Source organism: Truncatella angustata, assembly GCF_020726525.1.
Source record: "Truncatella angustata strain MPI-SDFR-AT-0073 chromosome Unknown BKA67scaffold_2, whole genome shotgun sequence".
In the NCBI taxonomy this organism is placed as follows: Eukaryota; Fungi; Ascomycota; class Sordariomycetes; order Amphisphaeriales; family Sporocadaceae; genus Truncatella; species Truncatella angustata.
The window spans coordinates 3,461,334-3,481,092 of NW_025763382.1; the positions used below are offsets into that span (position 1 = coordinate 3,461,334).

Consider the following 19,759-nt stretch of genomic DNA (forward strand, 5'->3'; position numbering starts at 1 on the left):
AGATATGTTAAATTTGCTCGGCTCGACTACCCTGCAATTGTGCCTCTTCACATAATTATATCGTTTTGTAGTATTCTTTTCTCAAGTTGATCTGAGTTCAATTCTCTGGCACATCCGTTAAAAGATCAGAGGACATCTATCCCAACACCTACGCTACTTGACACCTACAACATAACGAGTTGAATTTCAGGCTGTCGGAGCAACAGTTCTGGTAACGGCCTCACAGCTTTTCGTTTGGACCAGCAATCAAGATCTTGATAACCTGGCCCTTGGAAACCTTCTCGAAAGCCTCTTCTGCCTTGTCAAACGATACGGTGTCACTGACGAGCTTCTTGACGTCAACCTGGCCACTGGCTACTAATTCGACAGCTAGTTTGTAGTCTCCGCTGCCATATCGGAATGAACCCTTTGCGGTGACCTCCTTGAGGCAGAGGGCCATGATAGGGAAAGTGATGTCAGGCTTGCCCATACCGCCCTGAACGTATGTACCACCCGTGCGCACAGTGTGCAAGCTCGTTTGAATGCTGGGCTCGGCACCGCTGGCATCGATCACGGCGTCTGCGCCCTCGGGCAGGCCGATTTCTTTCTTGATATTTGCTGCGTTCTCCTCGGCCGACACACGCTGCGAGATGTACGTGTGTGTACTTGCAAAGTTCTTTGCGAACTCTAGCTTTGACTCCACAATGTCCACGCTGCAGACCTTGGTGGCGCCGAATGCCTTTGCGACGGCGGCACACAGCAGGCCCACGGGCCCAGCGCCCATGACGACCACCGATTGGCCAGGCGTGATGGCGGCTTGCCGCACAATGTGTACAGCAACCGCGAGCGGCTCGACAAGCGCACCCTCTTGCAGCGAAACGCTGTCGGGCAACTTGTAACAGAAATCTGCCGGCGCAGCCCAAAAACCCGTCAATGTACCATCGTACGGCGGCGTAGCGGCGAACCTCATATCTGGGCACAAGTTGTACTTTCCACCCAGGCACGGCGAGCAGTGGCGGCAAGGGTATCCGGGCTCAAGGGCGACGCGGTCGCCCTTCTTGAGGGTAGTGACGGACTCGCCTACCTCAACCACTGTGCCTGCACTCTCGTGACCGAGGACCATGGGGTCCTTGACGACAAAATGTCCGATGGCGCCATGCTGCCAGTAGTGCACATCGGAACCGCAGATGCCCGTGTAGTTTATGGCGACCAGGACGTCGTGTGGGGTGGCAAGCGAGGGCACCGGCTTGTCGGCGTAGGAGACATCGTGCGGTTTGTTCAAGATGAACGACTTGTTCTGCGGAGCCTGTTAGCACGAAGGACGTATCAAACCTGCCAGGGTATTGCAAATAGCGAGATACAGGGGACTCGGCTGAGAACACAATCAATGGCAGTTCTCAGCATACACGCAGATTGAGCCGTTTCTGATGCTCAACAAACGTCGTGCCAGTGTCTCCTGGGTGGCCCGAAGTGTTCTACTTACGCTTGCTGTCTTGGGGTCCATCTTGTGAACAACCGGGACGCCGAAACGACGTGTGTATGTCTTGGAAATACAGTTCTCGGAGAGCAATAGCTAGACAATGCTTTGTTTCGGGGAAGCTCAACACAAAGGCCTAGATTTTGTAAAGTTGAGAGAAAATTGTAAAAGAAAGCGTGTACCTACCGCCGTGGTCGGAGGGCGATCACTTGATTGAATGCATATTATCTTATTCGACCGCTTGGAAGAAGACTGCCCCTCTCGTGGAGTAGATTTCGTAAAGTTCGAAGCCAATTAGGAAGGACACCGGTCCAACATCACCATGATGCTCACCGTTATGCGACGCGGGGCAGGGCTTGAGGAGTTCGAGCTATCAGCGACCCCCCACTAGAGCTAGCATTATTACGACATAGTGCAGAGAGAAATGGGCAGCTTTTTACAACTACATACGGATCCGTAGGCTGTGGGGAATCATATTTAGCCGCTGAATATAGCCGCGCCAATCGTGCTGATGTCCGGGGGGAAGGCAACTTGGGCGAACTTCATACATTGCTCTCAGGAGGCGCAGGTGCTTCAATGGTTATCAGTGCAAATATGAAGTGGCTAGCAATCATTCCATCGGTATTGCTCCAGGTGTATGCATGTAGAACATATCTCCACTAGCTAGCCTAAAATAATTCCTATGTATGTAGGATCACATTGTGTGGAGAAGATCCTGATTACTTCGTGCTGGACGAGTACAAATCTGCAAATCTTGACTGTTGCCCAATCAGTGATGTCGGCGTGTCAAACTCAACCAACGAGCCATTGTCTAGCAAAGCTACTTTGTCGTACCGAGTAACATGCTTGAGACGATGCATGACCGCAAGAACTGTGCAATCCTTGAAGGTGGTGTCGATAATGTCCTGCATGATGGCCTCAGTCTCGGCATCAACACTACATACGCGTTAGCATTGCAAGGACGGCAATCAGCCGGCGAGTTTCTCGAACATACCTGCTTGTGGCCTCGTCAAGGATCAGCACTTTGCTTTTTCTGACCACGGCACGAGCCAGGCATAGCAGCTGCTTTTGGCCCGCTGACCATGCCGCAGTGTCCATTTCCTTCTCGAGGCCGCCTTGCTCCTGGACTGTACCCCATAGGCGAACACTTTCTAAAGCGCGGATTATTTCATCGTCAGATATCCTTCCGAAGGGATCAATATTGAATCGTACCGTCCCCGGCAATAGAAAGGGGTCTTGCGGCACAACATTGAGATGTGATCGTACATCTGTGCATGCGACCGTGCCTACGTCGATATCATCGACGGTGATTTGCCCACTTCGGGTCTCGACCATCTGCAGTAACGCCAGGATGAGTGATGTCTTGCCCGATCCGGAGCGGCCACAGATAGCGACGTGCTCTGCGGCCTTGATCGCCAATGATACGCCCTGGATGACAGGTTCGGCGTCAGAGTTGTGGGAGGCAACGAGGCTCTTGAACTCAATAACACCCTGTCTCGGCCACTCATCCGCAACCTCGGTCGTCCAGCCTGCCTTTTCTTCTGATTCGGTATCGGCTACAAACCGCTTGACTCTAGCCACCGCACCGATACTGGACTCCATCATGGTCCACATCTTGATGGTTCTCATAAGGGTCATACTGAATCCCATTATCATGACAAGACTAACACCAACATTACCAGCAGTGAATTTATCCTTCCAGGTAACCACGATGGCCACCAGAATGACCGCGAGGGCTGCAACCACCATATCCAACACAAAGGCGAGCCAGTGTTGGATCATATGCTGCATGTAAGCCGGGCGTTGTGCTTGATCAATACGCTTGAAGTTGCGTTCCTCATACTGTGATTGCCAGCCATATGCTCGTATAGTAGCAGCACCGGCCACAGATTCAGTAAAGTGCGTGAAAAGAGGCGCCTTGGACTCTATCTCAATCAGACGAACCTGTCTGGAAGTATGCAGATAATAATTCTGTAAGAAATACAAAACAGCAATCACGAATGGCAGTGTCGCAGCAAGGTATTGCGAGAATACAATGAGAATGATGGCCTTGCAAAGACAGCCGAACACAGCTACAGAGTTGTCAGTAGAGGCTCAACATGGAGGTGAAAAGCCAGGAATGCATCGTGCGAGGACTTACACGTAGTGTAGTTCACCATTAAAATAGGGAGGGCCATGTCGATGAGCTCCATGTCCTGACTAAATCTGCAGCAAAATAGTCAGTGATCGAGGCCGGGCGCAGTAACAGCAAATCCTGCTGCCACATTTGCAGTCTTGCAACATACCTGTTTGTCAGAGTTCCCGTGTCCGTAGCGGTGAAAAACCGAAGCGGAGCTCTGATAGTACTATCGAGCAAGTCCCTGTGAAGTCGATAGGAGGAGTTCGAAACAATGAAGACGAAGCCTATCCAGCATGCGAAACCTGCCATCGTGATCCCAAATACACCGAAGAAGGCGTAGATACCCACATACATACCCAAATCCTTGTTCGGCTCGTTCTCATTAGCAGTCGACCACCAATCCAGCCACACCGTTGGGAACTCAGTAAAAAAGTCCCAGATGAACATGCCCCCCGCATACAGAGCTACAATCAAGTACCCGGAGCTTCTGAAGTAGTAAGTATAGACAGACCAGTTCCCCTTTTTTCGAGTAGCATCGGGTGTATCTTTGTCCTTGGCCGAAGTTACTGCCACAGATGTGAGTGACTCGGCAGCAGTGCTTTGGACATGTGTCAGAGCTATCTTGTCCGAGTTGGGTTCCTCCTCTTGTGGTTCGTTTTCTTCTTTTTCTTCTTTTTCTTCTTCTTCTTCCTCCCGCATTTTAAGGTCGAGTTTGGCAACATAACCATCACTTGAGAGTAATGCTTGCGGTGTCCCGGACTCGACGATCTTGCCGTCTTCGAGGGCAATAATGGTATCGCCTTGCGTCATCAGCTTATCTGCTTCAAGTCAGCATTGCAGCCACCAGGATCGGATTTTGGTATCCCTACGACTATGCGTGGCAAGTATGACGGTCGTTTTGTGGGTACGGAATATCCCGTTGCCGCCGAAGAGGCGACGGGACACAAGTTCGATAGTGTGCGCGTCCATACCGCTGAAGATATCATCAAATATAACGGTGTCCCGTCGGGAGTAGACAGCACGTGCGATGGCCTATGTTTTGAGAGGTTCCCTTAGCTCTACATGACGATGAAATCATGGCTTTACTCACAATTCTTTGTTTTTGACCACCGCTGAGATTGACTCCCTTGCTGCCTACGATGGTTTGATCGCCGTTTTCTAGTGCCTGTATATCCAAATCGAGACCACAAGCAGACAGAACTGTACGGTACCATCTCTGATCATACTGAGATACGCCGATAATGTTGCTTCGAATTGTCCCATTTTCGAGCCATGGTTGCTGTGCGCAGTACGCAACAGACGGGGCCCGCTGCACTGTACTGCCTGGACCAGATAATGTCTCGCCCAATATGCTCTCCAAAAGCATTGTTTTGCCTGAGCCAACAGCTCCCACAACCATGGTGAAAGCCCCTTTCTTTACTCGAAAGTCGATGTCCTTCAGGAAGGCAGGTTTGTCTTTGGCCCATGCAAAGTTCTGTTTCTCCACGGCAATGGCATCACCGCTATGACCGGAGCCTGAATTCTCCATTACGGGCGGTAGTGATTGAAGACTGATAGACGACTGGGGGCGCTTCTCATCAGTATGGTCTTCTTTGGACGAGACAGAACTTTCTGCGTAGTTGCAGTACTCCTGAATACGATCGAAGCTACCAACACACTGAAGTAGCCGTGGTATTATTTGAACAACGAGCATGACCGGCATCACTAGCACATTGATCAAAGCAATAGAAGTAAAAGCCTGTGCCGTTAAGAGAGTATCGTTCTTCCAAAATACTGCAATGATGGCATAAACGCCAAATGTCACCACAGGCGCAATATTGCCAGGTCCATTAGCTATGATTTAGGTCAGTACAAGTGTCGCATAGTACGTCAACCATCTTCTTACAAACGACTAGAGTCCATACCAGCAGTTTGCGGTACGCACTCGAGGTTTTTATCTCGACTTTGCGAAGGTTATCGATAATACCGGACACTACATTTGAAAGACCTAGCATTTTCACCGCTTTCATGTCATCCAGAATTGCTGAGGTGATTCGGAGGCGTGCTTGAACCTTTTCGATCCAGGCTTTCTGTGCCGTCTTGGCGCCAGTCGCAATTGGTCCAGTCGCAAAGAAACAGACTTATTCAAGTATTTAGTAGATATCGAAGTGGTCACAAGGCAACGACGACTCACCAATAATCACCGCTATTGGCGCCAAGCACGCGATAAATATTTGCTGCTCGAGTAAAAAGATCGCTACACCGACCTCGATCACAGCCGCCCATACTTCATGAATCATTATGAAGTTCTGACTGATGCGTTCGACGTCAGTACCCATCAAGGCTATCGCAGTGGTTTCGCCGAGATCAACAGTCCTGGCTCTCATTGTTTCCCGATACACCAATCCAATAAGCCCACTGCTGAGCCTGGTAGTGAAGCGGGTGGTTTGGTAAGATGCCAGACCAGTGGAGAACTGCAAGTGTCAGCTTCAGACTATTCGATAGAGAACAACACATACACCCAGACCGAGAAACACCAGAGCATATGCCCCTATCAAGCCTTTCCCGTAACTAGGGTCGGGAGCAGCCTGCCCAACATAGCGGACCGTGGCATTGATCAGTAGCGGCTGAACCAAAGTGAATGCCGACTTGCATAATCTTGGGGGCACGCCGGAGAGAAATGAAACCAGATTGCTGCGAAAACATGCTTTCAGAAGGCTGTGTCGTTGTTTGCGGTCGTCTGTTTGTGGTTAGACTAACCCATATCACTGTTTATTGCAGTACTGACAATTCGCCCAAGTCGCCCCTAGTTTGTCACGCAGGGCATGGCTTTTCAACCGAGTGTCCAGTTTCGGTAGGTCTTCCACGGAAATGATCTTGGCGTAGCCAGCTCGGAAGGTCGATACCAACCATGCAAAGACGGTTCGCTTCCAGAATCCGCTATATTCTTCCGGGGCCCCAGAGCGTTTCTCCTCCTTCAGACTCGATTTCTTCTCGGTAGACTCGAGGACCAGGGCGACTATAGAGAGTGCCAAGGTCGCTGTCATCGCTGCAGCCACTCCATCTTGAGATCCGATCAGCCACAATGTCCGAACACGGGCTATGTCAAGAATGCTAATCGTCGAAAGGTAGAGGCTGAGTAATGTTGACGGCCGAAGTGAGCGCTGATGGTCAATGTACGAGACCCAGGCAGCCCCAGCAGTTCCAACGATTGACAATGTATCAGCTGTTATCGATGCGTTGGTTTGGAAGATTTCGCTTCGAGTTCGCAAGGCGAGTAGGATTATTTGAGTTACCAGTATACCAGTGAGGATTGTCTACAAATACAGTTAGTTGACCCTCTACGCCGTGATGTTTAATACACTTACCAGCTTGCTTCCCAGCAGTTTTGACCTTACTGAGCTGACAGCTGGACTCTTCGCTAACACGGTGACGTGCGAAGGTAGAAGGGAAAGGAAAACTGCAATCGGCAAACACGTAAAGAAAATGTCCTCAAACAGCAGGGTGAAATCGAAGGACCGGCAAGAGGTGTCCACCCTCGGGCCGAAAGTCTTGTCGGCCAAGCACGATGTTGACGCCATCATGGGGAGCGAGTTCGGGGTATCATTGGTTGGCAATCAGATGGAAAGCCATGAACAACAACGAAAAAGAGTTATGTGTTCGAGCAATGTTTAAATGCTCGAATTTCTCAAAGATAACCATGCAATCAACATGGTTGCACATGCAACGGGCTTAAGACGTAACAGTCGGCACGTATGAGCGATGCCTTTGCATCTAGTCATGGAGCGATGCAAGGCTATGGCACAGCTATTCTATAACTCACATCCCATGCCGAAGGGACTAGACTGTTGAGTTAATACGACCTTTCGGTTCGATTGGCCAGTCCGATCCCTGCTGCGTCATGCAAGGCTCGATTTTCTCATGCAGTGCGTTCAAGGGTCATGATAGCGACAAATCAAATCACCTTCGGACCCACACTAAGTGGTCGAGATCATCAATCTGATGTCATGTCTCAACGGATGAATTTGACCCAGCCGTCGTGAGACCCAACTCTTGTGAGACCCAACTTATATAGAACGGAGGAGCTAGAGCCCCTTAGCATATCATCCATGATTCGCAGCGTTTGATCACTAAAGATAGCCGTAGATGGCGTCGTGGCATAGAGTTGAACGCCCTCGTACTGGCCACAGTTCGCTAAGGTTAGGTTGGGTCTCTCAGCGAACAGCTTGCACAGCGATGGATGAAATGTTTGATTGATAGATTTCCGTGTTTGTTATCCATGGTGCACGTTCACGTTCACGTACTTTTGTCCGTCTCCCGACAAGCCACTTCCAAATCTGGGCAGGCGGGCCGACGGGAGCTAGGGCGGGCTCGGTGGGGGGCTACAACCTCATTAGCCGCCTGGAAGTGCCTGGATGTACATACATGCTATGTACTAACCTATGTAACTTAGGTAAGTTAATAGTAGTAAATAACGTTAGCTCCACGGCAGAACCTCTTCACCGCCTGCCTCCTGTTAATAATTTTTCCCATGCTCACAGCTTGTGTTGCAAAATGTTAACGCAGATACCAATGCAAATGCAAATGCAACAAATCTCGGTCTGAAGCACAAGTTGACCCCACGTCACCATGGATCTGCTCAAGATACTGTCGCGCGGTACGAAGAAAACCAACAGCCAAGCTACCGCTGCCACCACGAGCGCAAAACCAGCAAACCCACAACTATACCATGATGCGACAAAAGGTTTGAAGAGGAAGCGCAACGAAGAGGCACTGGATGATGCTGTCTCCAAGGACACGACAGAGGACCTCGATTTCTTCGCGGTAAATGACGCCAAGAGTACCAAGGGTACCAACGCCGCCGAAGCCGAGAAAAAGAACAAGCAACAAGAGGACGCTCCAAACCAAGAGCAGGCTCGGTTGCTCGATGCCGACGACGTTCGCCAGGTTTTACGATCGCATCGGCTAAAATTCACCCTTCTTTCGAGACACGAAGAAAAGAAGTCAAAGGTCAAGAAGTCCAAAAAGAAGGATCAAGTCAAGGCAAAGAGCAAGGAATCCAAGCAACCACTCTTCCCTCAACCGCTAACGTCCTTCAACGACTTGCGGAATACCTACAAGATATCCCCAAGACTCGTCGAGAACTTGGCGAGACAAGGCTTCAGATTACCCACAGAGGTACAATTAGGAAGTCTGCCGCTCTTGATCGACCCCAAGATAGCTCTGCAAAACCCCACAGGTCATGAGCTGAACATACCCATGCATGAGTCCGTCAATTTCCTGGCAGTAGCACCTACCGGAAGCGGAAAGACACTTTCGTTCTTGATACCAACCATCAACTCTATTTTACGCAGACGAGCTGAGCAAGGGCGGCAGAATAGTCATGCATTGGAAGGATTGGTCATAGCACCTACGCGAGAGCTTGCTCACCAGATTGTCCACGAAGGTCAAAAGCTAGCGGCTGGCACCGGTGTTAAGGTCGTTGGCTTCAAGAAAGGAATGCGACTGCCTACGGGAGATGATTTCATAGATTTGGAAGAGGAGAATGGCTCGGCTGCACAAAATTCAGACGCCTCAGAAGCTTCCGATGCCGATGACGATGATGATGACGACGACGACGACGAGAAGCGGGAGGATGATGCATCGGAACGTCCAGTTACAAAGGCAGACATAATTGTCACCACGCCCGGACTGCTTCTGAGTTTTCTTTCCAAAGGTGGCAAACGAAAGACTCTGCCAGCTGTCCGGTCTGTTGTTTTGGATGAAGGTGATGTTCTTTTGGACGAGCTGTTCCGGGAACAGACACTGGGTATCATTTCTTCCTGTACAAATGAGTCCCTGAGATTCACGTGTTGGTCCGCTACCATGGGTTCGAACATCGAGGCACTTTTGTTAGAAAAGTTTGGTGTCCAGGGCTCTGCTTCCAGTGCTCCGCTCGTAAGACTGGTGGTAGGTCTCAAAGACACGGCTGTACCAAGTGTAAATCACCATTTGGTTTTCACTGGAGATAGTGAACGAGGAAAACTCTACACTCTTCGACAACTACTCCACCCCAGCTCAGCGGGATCGTCAACCACAATTCCTGAAATGGCCCTGCCGTTCCTCGTCTTCGTTCAGACCGTTGAGCGGGCGTCTTCGCTTTATGACGAATTGAAATTCGAGTTTCCAGCTGAGGCTGGCGGTTCTACTAGGATTGCCACTTTGCATTCATCCTTGTCTGAATCAGCAAGATCAAAAATCATTGCCAGGTTTCGAGCGGGTGAGATATGGGTACTCATCACGACAGATTTGTTGATGCGCGGTATCGATTTCCGTGGTGTCAACGGTGTAATCAACTTTGATATTCCGACCTCGCCTGCAGCTTATGTGCACCGGGTCGGCCGAACCGGCCGCGCAGGTCATGAAGGTGGTGTTGCCGTCACGTTCTACACCAAGGAAGATATTCCTTACTTGAAGAACATCGCGAACGTAATCTCATTAAGTGAAAAGCAGGCTGGCAAGGAGGACGGTATTCCAAAGTGGCTTATGGATGCCTTGCCAAAGGTGCAGAAAGATGATAAGAAGAAACTCAGGAAGAAGGGTGTAGAGTCTCGCAGGGGCGACAAGGCTGAGATTTCGACAAAGAGCGCCTGGGAGAAACGTCGCGAGAACAACAGGAAGGGTGCCATTGCAGGGAGTAAGAAGAGGAAACTCGAGCATGGGGATGACAGCGACGAAGGGCATGAAAGCGAGTGGGGTGGACTGGGTGCTTAAAGTGCCTCCACAGAGTGGCTATGGGGTTAGAAATGGATTGTCACAATAGCGTATGACCCAACATGCCTAACAGTCTTCACCAAATGTCCTTTGCATCCGTGTTGGTGATATTGTAGTACAAAAGCTCGCCTGTCTGAAATTACCTCCACCCTAACGATGGACGCGAAAAGTTTCGGACGGGCCAGCATTTAGACATACAATCTTTGGATGACTTCAAAAACCTGCTGCTCACCAGTGAGAGTTCCTCTGACGTGCTGGAAAAGACCGAGACTACATGAGAATATTCTTCCTGTTAGGTCTGTTAGTTAGCAGCAAGAGCGATCGGGCTCGTTGGCTCTAGAAATAACAGTGATAGAGCAAGTCGACGGAAAAGTGTATCACTTGGCACTTTACGAGGTACAAAAGGTGGTGCTCCCAATCTTCATGCTCCCTACTTCTATGCTCCTAATTTTCATGTTCTTCACTTTAACCCCTCAACCATTGAGCTTCTGAAGACTGTCCAGGTTTCGCCCATTTCATTCGCTTCTTGAAGTGGTTGACTCATCTAATAATGTCTGAGGTGCGACGGCAATTCCCAGCCTCTCATGCCCCAATACCTCTGCCATTTCGACGTTCTCAACCAGCGAGCAATCAGATTTAGTAATGGCCCCTAGATTATAGCAAAATAAAATTCCTGCTTGCCAGTACTAGGACTGTTCATGTCAGGAAAGCCAAGCCCTTGATTAATAAAGATACCATGAGCTGCTCGTTGAAATCGACAATACAAATCTCGTCAACTTTGATACGAGCTGCAGCGTCTGGGATATAGTTTTCCATTACTGCTGACCTGCAGCTCTGATTGCCTATCCTTTTGAGCTTAGCGACCTACCACAACTACACGATATCTATCGGTTTGAAGCAAAGGACCCAGGGTTCTAAGAGCTCGGAGAAGTAATGGCAATCCCCGGAAACTCTGAGTAGGTTCAAATCATCTTTGACGAGGGCGGGCGGCTCCAAGCTGATCGTGATCCGAGGGGAAACATGAACTTTAGACGGACTTGCGAAATCATCGTAGCAGAGTACGAAGTTACAGGTCAATTCAGCATAACGGAGTCAGGGTGGCCAGTACATTATGATATTCTGGACAACCAAGGCTTGGCTTTTGAAGAGGGCATAAAAGTATCCGGTATTTATTGGCTTCCACAGCGGAGATTTCAGTAATGGATGGCAGTATTCTAGCCGACGATGGCGGTGGAAAGTCAGAATGATAACAATAGTGCCTCGCTATCGGATACGCTCACGGTGACTATCCCACCTTGCACCTCAATGATCAAACTGTCATTCCTCACGCCTTCGACTTCATTGCCTAAACTCTCATATGTCCATTGACTTCCTGCGTAGGTGATTGTGTCTGCTCCGGCTCCGGCGCCAATTGGACTAGTTAATCTGGCGACACTGACCTCTGTAACGCCGTCTGGTACATATAGATCAATGCTGGTCGAAGGCCTGGGCGTCCCCGAACTTGTCTGATTCCAGTACTGCAGGTTTGCAATGGCTATCCTTTTTAGCACTTCATTTTCGAAAGCACCATACGCAGCCAGGTTTGGACTTGTCTCGCCGCCGGTAATGCTCAACCGCTGAGTAGTAGTGGCGCCGGAGCTTCCAATGAAATCTGCCACAAAAGGTTGGCTGTAGAAGTTCGCGAATACTTGGGCTTCCACCCCAGCACTGGCAACGGGCAACCACATATCATATCCCGCGTGCATGATCTGTTGATAATTGATCCGAGCAACACCGATGCTCATTGCATAAAGATAAAAGTCCACCTGCCAGAGTGCCGAACCGAGGCGAGCCTGATATTGGTAGCTGTTCGTTGGCTTCAGGGAATTGCCTACTTCGGAGAGAATGAAAGGGATGTTTGGTTTGTTAGCCTTCAGCCAATCAATCCGCCGTTTCAGATAGTCCGCATGACCATGTGTGATGGTCATGTTCATCAACCCACTGGCCAGCGTCGAGGCATCGCCTGCAATGTTCTGGTAGTAATGGTGGGCAACGGTCTTGATGCGGTCATAAGGGTCGATGCCCAGCCCGAAACAAGTTTCGACATCCAGGACGTATGCTTCCTCGGCGACAGCAGGGCCGAAATGTGTACCGATATCGAAAGCCTGGAGAATAGGGTAGTCGGGAAACTTTACTGCTTCGGCGATAGCATCGGCGAATTTCGTGTAATTCCCGACATACGTCTCGTTATTTAGAGTACCCAAGTAAGCAGAGGGCTGCAGAGCAATACCGTCTACACCAGTGAAAATGTCGTTGAATAAGTCGGGCTCGTTGCCAATCTCAATGGCTTGGATTTTGTCCCAGCCGATGATATCGACAGCACTCTGAGTCCAAGCAATCGCCTCGCTGGTGTTGGTGTTTGCCAACGGGACTTGGATAATGTACTGAGCATCCGGAAAATTATGTGCTAGCTCCCAGTATGCTGGTCCTATTGTAGTATTTCCGATATTCTGGTAGTTGTTCTGCTCGGCCTTGGGTAGTGCAGGCGCTGACTGACCTGGCTCATATCGCCCGTAGTCCGCAGATGTGCCACCTAATCGAATGATAGGTTTGCCACCGGTGCGAGATGTGATGGAACTAATTAAGTTGATGGAAAATTCGTTGGGATTCCCTTCGACATCCATTGCATACTCTTCAAAGGAGGCTTGCTCGAAGGCCAGCCCACAGAAGTCTGAGTCGATGACATGTGCATCTTCGCTAAGGGCAGGTAGTCCAATACTCAGACTGTTGGTGTTCGCAACAAGTATGCATAATGCTGTTGCGCAGAGCGCAGGCTTGTGGCTGCAAGACGACATCTGGGGCGCCATGACCATCTTTTGAAAGATGTCTATTCTCACTATAGAGGATGTGATTCCAGATATTGTGCCACATGTGTAAGTTTATCGAAATATGTTAAAAATGAGATTAAAGATATATTTTTTTAAAACCCAGCTTGATGTGACAAGATAATATGAAGCTAGGGTAGGAATTGCGGTGTCGGCTCTTTTCTAATGCTTTTGCAAGTGCCTTTGTGGTGCCTATCGTTGATTCGAACGATATATAGTACAGATCTGCTGTGGAGACAATTGGGGTGGAATGACGGAGCTGCAAGATATACCGTCGCTTGCTTGAGAATGAACCTAAGGTAGCAGATTTAGGTTTCTTCTTTTCCCAGCCTCCCTGCATTAGATGGAAAGACATAGGATCGAAGCACGACCCTGGAGAAGCTTGCAATATTTGAGCGGCACCAGTATGTATCACGACCGCACGTCTCACCGTCAACACACTCTGTGGTTCTCGTCTGCATTGCATAACCCTGAATATGATGCATTCGGCATAAGATTGTGGGCTTCCACCCATAAGACGCATGCCAAAGCTCATCCAATCTGCAACAGAACATGTTGAACATGGTCTAGCTAGTGGATGTTGATGGTGTACGACATGGGGATGATCACGTTCCCGGCAGTCGGGCTGTAAAGACCGAGATTGGTTTATAGTGGCGTTGTTCTCCTCATGCATCCTCCTGGCGCCCCTAGGTAAGGTGCTCCATACCTACGGAGACAATAACAAGTGGATATAATAACCCGGAAGCCGGCCGTTGGAATGGCTACACAGTAGAGAAAATCTAGCTACGTAGTGTACACGTGCTACAGTAAGTACTATATCCTTGACTAACATAGACCTAGTCTGCATTAGAGCGGGGAAACCGCCAAGAAACAAAACGCGATCCTACTTGTACGCGTCCAGTGAGATTTTGTCTTCCAGCCAGTCTGAAAGGCAACAGCGATTATGATTAGCAGGCCGCTTCTGGAGGACTATCTGACGGGTATCTGTACTAACCGTAGGAATGGATACCTGAAAGCCTGTTCACGCCAGTTTAGCCTTTCCAACCTTTTTCTGAGCCACCTTTTTGAAAACGATGACGAACATGCACGTACACAGCTAAGTCGCCAATAAAGCACACGGGTTGGTGTCGCAGTGGTTTGACGAAATGTCATGGATATCTAGCATCTAGCGGCATGATTTCCAAAGCTTTTCTCGACCCATGCTATACCCTATTTGCCAATACACATTGCCTTGGTGAAAGCCTACTCCCTCCTCCGTACATACTTTACACTACTAAAATGGTAGCACCGCGTCTTAGTGCATGTTCCAGATGGCTACCTACTGTCAGTGCTCCGTAGTACCGTTAGTGCTCCCGGACGGGGGCGCTCTGGGGGGGGGGGAGGGGGCGCCCCAGGGCCCTTACCCTTGTTCCCGCCGCCAACCCCGCCACTCACTCGCTTGGACTTGAGCTCGAGCTCGTGATAGGGCTGAAGCTCCCCATGTTGTGACCCCGTCTTTGCGTTGCCCGTTCAATAACTCTCTCTAAGAGGTCAACGGCCTTTGTTGAGCCACCAAGGCCATGAGCTACCACCGAAGACAGACAGCTCAGAGCCACCACAACCCACAGCCTGACTGACCGGGCGAACCAAGCGAGGCAGCCACCTCGAATCATGCCCTGAGTTTTAGTCGAAGCCAGAGCCTTACCGATCACCCAGATCAAATGCGCGACGGTCCCCTGGGTTGAGCATTTTACCAACCGCCAAACCGATTGAGCAACCGATGACCAGAGATCACCACTGAATCAGCTGGCCCGCTCCCGTATTCTCATCCGCCACACCCCCAGCTGCAGCCGGGGTAGCGAGAATCTGAGCAGGCAATACCAAACATGGCCAACAGAGACGAGCCTGTACCGGAGGACTGGGAAGATGTTGCCAACGACAATCTATCCGTCGTCTCCCTTCCCACATCCGACGATGAGGATTTTGTCCCCGTCCGCCACACTGGTACAAGCCCAGATGCCGGGGCCCACACAAAGCCGCGTGACGACAAGCACGATGAGGCTATCGCCAGCCCGACCGTCTCGGTCTCAAGGCAGCTTGCACGGCTTTCACTAGACGATTCACAGGAAGAGAAGGCCGGCATACCTGCCCAGCAGCCACAACAAGGCAAGATCAACATGAATACCAACCGTTTGGCGAAAGTCGACATTGCGGCAGGAAGTTATGATTCGGCCGATGACGAGACACGTCTCGCCGACCATTTAGATGTCGATTTGGACCCGAATTTTCTGCAAAAGATGTCCTCGTCAACTGTCAAGCTGATTGTTGAGATCTTGGGCATCGTCCACTTCGGTGCCCACAGTCACGACGGAGACGACTCGACCGATGGTCGAACACAAATTGGGGATGTCTGCAAGCGTTTACGAAATCACCTCAACGACTTGAATCCCATTCTAGAAGGATACTCCAAGCAATGGACCACCAAGCATGCCCATGTCAGCTTGCCCATCGACCCGGGCCTGTACGAATGGATGTCTGATCTGAGGATTGAGCTTCTAGCCGTACAAGCTCTTTTACAGGACCAGATGAGCAACCGTCGTTCTGATTCCGGCCCATCAACGTTCATCTCGGATCTTACAAAGTACGAGGAATCATTGCGCGAGTCCTGCGACCATATGGCTAGTTTTCTGCCCATTATTGCGGCCGATTTTGAGGATTTTCACACGGCAAATTTACCTGTCGCTGAGGAGGAAGAAACCACGGAGGCCGAGGCCTGGGAAGCTGGCGATAGTCATCATCGCTACTCTACTTCTGGTACTTTGAGCGGCCATGCTCAGCTTCGACGTGAGCTATACGAGCTCAAGGACCAGGTCTTGGCCTGCGTTGAGTGCTTGAACAATTTCTCCGATCGACATCCGCGGGCCTCGGGTCGCCTGCTCTTCCAACTCAGGGATTCATACAATTCCATCAAGAGCACCTTGGATATACTCTTGTCAAACCACGCTTCTGAGTGGATTGACCACGGGCTTGCTGGTGGGATCACTTACCCTGAATTCTGCCGGCTTAATCCCGATACCGTTCGCTCTCTGAACGTACAGCTCAAGGAGATAGTGGACAACTTCAAGATGGAGTGCTTCCGTGCCCGTTCGTTTAGATACACGGTTGATCCCGATATGGTGCCGGCAGATGATAACGAAGAACCCGACGATCAGAATATTGATGCTTTGGGGAGCATCCAGGAGGTCTTGGCGGATCTATTTCAAGTCAAGAGGAGGCCGTCTGCAAGCACTAGCGATTGAGGATTCAATCATGGATGCCACTGATATTTAGGATTGGAAGCATGGAGTTTGGTTGAACCAGGATATTGGGCGTGCACATACAGTCGCGCCTTGAGATGTACTCAAAGTTCTTACTTACAGCTAAGCACTTGAGTAACAATGTGCTTTGAGTGGTAAAACAAGTCTCGACTCAAGTTTTCTTTCGCAATATCAGATTTCAAATCCATGGGTGTCGCCGTTGCTATGCTGCACTATTTACTCGAGTAAGATCGCTATGAGTGCGCGCAATACATCAAAGTAGCCCTTCAGTGAGACTCTCAACCCCGTTGTTTTCCGTTCTGTACGAGTAAGGTTTGATTTCTGGAACAACTTTCCCTTCCTGGGAGGGTGTCCATCTGAATGCAGTGGCAATTCAATCCACCACTTTCAGCATCCGGTACGCGTCATGGCTGATGGCCTTACGCATGACCGCGACGGAATCCATGCTCTTCTTCTTCTTTCCGAGCACTACAGTACCATCGTCGGACTCTTCATCTTCCACCACCTCTTCAGCATCGTCCTCAAAAGACCCATTCTCGAGAAACATCTTGAGCTGGCCTTGGGAGTAGCCACTCACGAGTACGGTGTTGTCTTCGTCAGCGGTCACCGGCTTGGACGCAACTCGGTCGCCCCTTCCACCTGCTAGATTCCAGAAGATGAGCCTAGGAAGCTCGTAACCAGCATCGTTAAACTTTTTCTTGATACGCACAAAGGATGTCGACCAAGTCGCGCCTTCTGACGATCTTCTATTGTATGAGTGTTTGGAACTCTCGGCCTGGTTGAACTGCATGTCGGAGAACACGAAGACCTGCTTCACCATATCTTCAGGCTTGACATTATGCTTAACTGCCATCGGAAGAAGGAGCTTTTCGAACACCGCCACGAAGTCGGTGCTCATGGACCAATTCGACCTCTCAATGTAGGCTACCTTCTCCTGGAACGTACGCTTATCATCACGGCCTCCCGCCCGCACGACTTGGGGTTCTTCTGAAAACGTGATGAAAGCGCCACCGAACGGGGCTTGGGTAACCTCAGCGACCAGTAGCGAAAGACCGATTGCAGAATCCATAGGGCAGGTACCGTCCTTAAAGACTGGAGCTTGCATTGAACCGGAGACGTCGCATACCGCTATCGAGGACTCGAGCTTTCCAGAGTCCTGGATACGCTGACAAAGGGTTTTCCATTGTCCATCAACTGCCTTGGTTGCGATTTCCTGCTCAATCTGGCTCTTGCGAGCCTCAATCTTGCCAAACACACCCTTGCCAGTGCGACCGGAGGGACCGAACTGTTTCCCCCGAACACTGTGCACTAGTGTAGAAGGAAGGAGTGTGGCACCCGAGATGCGAGCCTTCCCAGCAGCAACGTTGTCGATATACTTCTCGAAGTGCTTTTCATCCTTCTTAATGAAGAGCGAGGTGTATTGGTTCATTGCAAGCGAAGGCACTCTCTCATACTTGATGTCCTCAAAGCGGTTCTCGGAGATGGGGCGCTCCACGACATCCAAGTGCTTGCGAAGCTTCGATAGAGTGGAAGTCTGATATGCCTGTCGCGCATACTTCAGATAGAGGAAACGATCAGTGGGATCGGTGCTATCCGGACAGACTTGATCGAAAGGGTAGAGGAGCTCTGCAGTAGAAGACACGATAAAAGTATGGCGGTCGTGGGACTTCTTCGAGGTTGGTGCCCACTTTCCACAGAGTGATATAAGTCTCGTCTCCGACTCGGATCCGGATATACGTGCCATGTCTAGTCTTAGCTGCTCAGAAAATATTCGAGCAACACTGACGTGGAGGGCGCGGTAGAAGTTGTCCATTTCTAGGAGGTCGATGACTGCTTTGTGCCGCTCCTCCGTCAGCGCCTTCTTACGACCTAGTGTCCAGTCTCGCTTCTTCCTATCCTTCTCCCCTGCATCGTCCTCGAGCACACAGTGGATGTCTTCTTCGGTGATATTAACCGTGAGTTTACCACGGGCAGCCAAAGCCAATATGTTCAGGAGATCTTTCCAGTATCCATGGCTGACACCGTACTTGACCTGAAACTCTGGGAGCTCCGAATCCGTTTCGGGGGTGACCCTTCGCTTCTTGCTCGGAGACTCTGAAGCTCCTGTCTCCTCGGTGTCGATTACCTCAAAGTCATCAGCCACCACTGCTACCGATTCGCCCTTCTCATTCTCGCCATCCTGTCTCTTCTTAGGAACTTTCTTCTGAATAACGGGTCGGACAAGCCATTCGAGGTTAACAAGGAACGTTCGCGGATGGTTCTGTGCTAGCCACCCAGCAGCCTGTTAACAAAGACCAATCAGCATTCTTTGCTTTCAAAAAAGGAAGTTTTCAAGATAGTTTGGGACTCTCATGAGAATGTACTCAGATACGGAAAGCTCTGCACACATTTTCTCAGCGAAGGGAGACAAGTAAAAGGGAGACTTACGCGATAGAATGTGATCTTGTCACTCTTCCCTAAGTGTATAGAACGAGAATTCCAAATCAATCGGAGCGTTGCGTTGGCATCATCCTTCCATGCTCGCTCAAGGACCACTCTCAGCCTAGCAGCGGTGATAACGGTCTCCAACTCCGTGAACAGGTCCACAAGAACGTTTCCAGACGTGCGATAAGTCACATCACCGTTCTCCGTCAACATCTTGCCGTCGTGCTCGTCCAGACTTGGCACAGAGTTGCTCAGGAGCGCGTCCATAAAAGGAGCCTGAGCCGGAGCTGTCGTATTTTCCACTGGCTTCACATTCTCGCCAACGACAGAAGACGAAATGGCCAGCTTGTCGATATCGCTGCTCACTGAGGTCTGAAAGACAGCCGTTCTCTTCAAGAAATCCTCAAAGCCGGAAGCAGAAAGACGCAATTCCGGTAGCTCGGGGAGGAATACCGGGAACTGCGAGTGGAGAAAGCTATGCCTCTCAGCCTGCTGTTCGAAAGCCATGTTGAACAACGACTGGATTATTATGCAATGACTGCGCTGTGATGGGAGTGGTGTATTGGTTGTTTGCTTGTCCAGTACGCGTTTGCACTCGCGTCGTAGAGTGTACTCTCCGTTGGAAACCCACCAAATTGCTGTGGGATATGAGAAGAGCGTGGCTGTGATGGTCGAACACCAAATAATATGAGCACTAGAAAGGAAACAAGAAGATCACATGAAACGGTCTTTTTTTCTTCACTTAAGTAAAGAGCATCACTCACTTAGCCAACGGAATAGTGAGCTCTCATTTGTCACCACGCCGAAGGCAGCGACGAATCAGGCAACCAAAAGCCCCATAAAAGACCTGACGTCAAACGCCATTCGT

The 19,759-nt window shown here is 50.1% G+C and overlaps 6 protein-coding genes across 6 annotated transcripts; 2 read left to right on the forward strand and 4 right to left on the reverse strand.

Annotated features, from left to right (window-relative positions):
* Nucleotides 1-5: 5 nt before the first annotated feature.
* Nucleotides 6-1,834, reverse strand: BKA67DRAFT_554639 (chaperonin 10-like protein). The gene is made up of 2 exons (XM_046102007.1): nt 1,463-1,834; nt 6-1,276 (listed from the first exon to the last, which is right to left on the reverse strand). Exons 1-2 carry the CDS (start codon nt 1,481-1,483, stop codon nt 221-223), a joined length of 1,077 nt encoding a protein of 358 aa, XP_045961465.1. The 5' UTR covers nt 1,484-1,834; the 3' UTR covers nt 6-220.
* Nucleotides 1,835-1,914: 80 nt separating this feature from the next.
* Nucleotides 1,915-7,602, reverse strand: BKA67DRAFT_554642 (ABC transporter). The gene is made up of 11 exons (XM_046102008.1): nt 6,923-7,602; nt 6,343-6,871; nt 6,074-6,294; nt 5,749-6,028; nt 5,461-5,694; nt 4,666-5,408; nt 4,445-4,607; nt 3,742-4,393; nt 3,597-3,661; nt 2,451-3,528; nt 1,915-2,392 (listed from the first exon to the last, which is right to left on the reverse strand). Exons 1-11 carry the CDS (start codon nt 7,136-7,138, stop codon nt 2,176-2,178), a joined length of 4,398 nt encoding a protein of 1,465 aa, XP_045961466.1. The 5' UTR covers nt 7,139-7,602; the 3' UTR covers nt 1,915-2,175.
* Nucleotides 7,603-7,939: 337 nt separating this feature from the next.
* On the forward strand, nt 7,940-10,544 carry BKA67DRAFT_554644 (DEAD/DEAH box helicase). Its single transcript, XM_046102009.1, has one exon. It carries the CDS (start codon nt 8,184-8,186, stop codon nt 10,305-10,307), a length of 2,124 nt encoding a protein of 707 aa, XP_045961467.1. The 5' UTR covers nt 7,940-8,183; the 3' UTR covers nt 10,308-10,544.
* Nucleotides 10,545-11,435: 891 nt separating this feature from the next.
* Nucleotides 11,436-13,319, reverse strand: BKA67DRAFT_183352 (uncharacterized protein). Its single transcript, XM_046095296.1, has one exon. It carries the CDS (start codon nt 13,157-13,159, stop codon nt 11,546-11,548), a length of 1,614 nt encoding a protein of 537 aa, XP_045961468.1. The 5' UTR covers nt 13,160-13,319; the 3' UTR covers nt 11,436-11,545.
* A 1,333-nt stretch (nt 13,320-14,652) lies between these two features.
* Nucleotides 14,653-16,865, forward strand: BKA67DRAFT_554646 (uncharacterized protein). The gene has a single exon (XM_046102010.1). The coding sequence runs from the start codon at nt 15,037-15,039 to the stop codon at nt 16,447-16,449; it is 1,413 nt and encodes a 470-aa protein (XP_045961469.1). The 5' UTR covers nt 14,653-15,036; the 3' UTR covers nt 16,450-16,865.
* On the reverse strand, nt 16,598-19,398 carry BKA67DRAFT_673030 (uncharacterized protein; the record flags this gene model as incomplete). The annotated part of the gene is made up of 2 exons (XM_046108724.1): nt 16,598-18,748; nt 18,895-19,398. 2 exons carry the CDS (start codon nt 19,396-19,398, stop codon nt 16,841-16,843), a joined length of 2,412 nt encoding a protein of 803 aa, XP_045961470.1. The 3' UTR covers nt 16,598-16,840.
* Between the last annotated feature and the right edge of the window lie 361 nt (nt 19,399-19,759).

Bases quoted from the DNA above. Each gene is read 5' to 3' on its own strand.
- BKA67DRAFT_554639 (XM_046102007.1), bottom strand. From the start codon at position 1,483: ATGGACCCCAAGACAGCAAGC. The intron at 1,277-1,462 runs GTAAGTAGAACA...CAGGCTCCGCAG, and splicing joins TGGACCCCAAGACAGCAAGC to AACAAGTCGTTCATCTTGAA.
- BKA67DRAFT_554642 (XM_046102008.1), bottom strand. From the start codon at position 7,138: ATGATGGCGTCAACATCGTGCTTGGCCGACAAGACTTTCGGCCCGAGG. The intron at 5,409-5,460 runs GTAAGAAGATGG...CCTAAATCATAG, and splicing joins GGTATGGACTCTAGTCGTTT to CTAATGGACCTGGCAATATT. The intron at 4,608-4,665 runs GTGAGTAAAGCC...CTCAAAACATAG, and splicing joins GTGGTCAAAAACAAAGAATT to GCCATCGCACGTGCTGTCTA.
- BKA67DRAFT_554644 (XM_046102009.1), top strand. From the start codon at position 8,184: ATGGATCTGCTCAAGATACTGTCGCGCGGTACGAAGAAAACCAACAGC.
- BKA67DRAFT_183352 (XM_046095296.1), bottom strand. From the start codon at position 13,159: ATGGTCATGGCGCCCCAGATGTCGTCTTGCAGCCACAAGCCTGCGCTC.
- BKA67DRAFT_554646 (XM_046102010.1), top strand. From the start codon at position 15,037: ATGGCCAACAGAGACGAGCCTGTACCGGAGGACTGGGAAGATGTTGCC.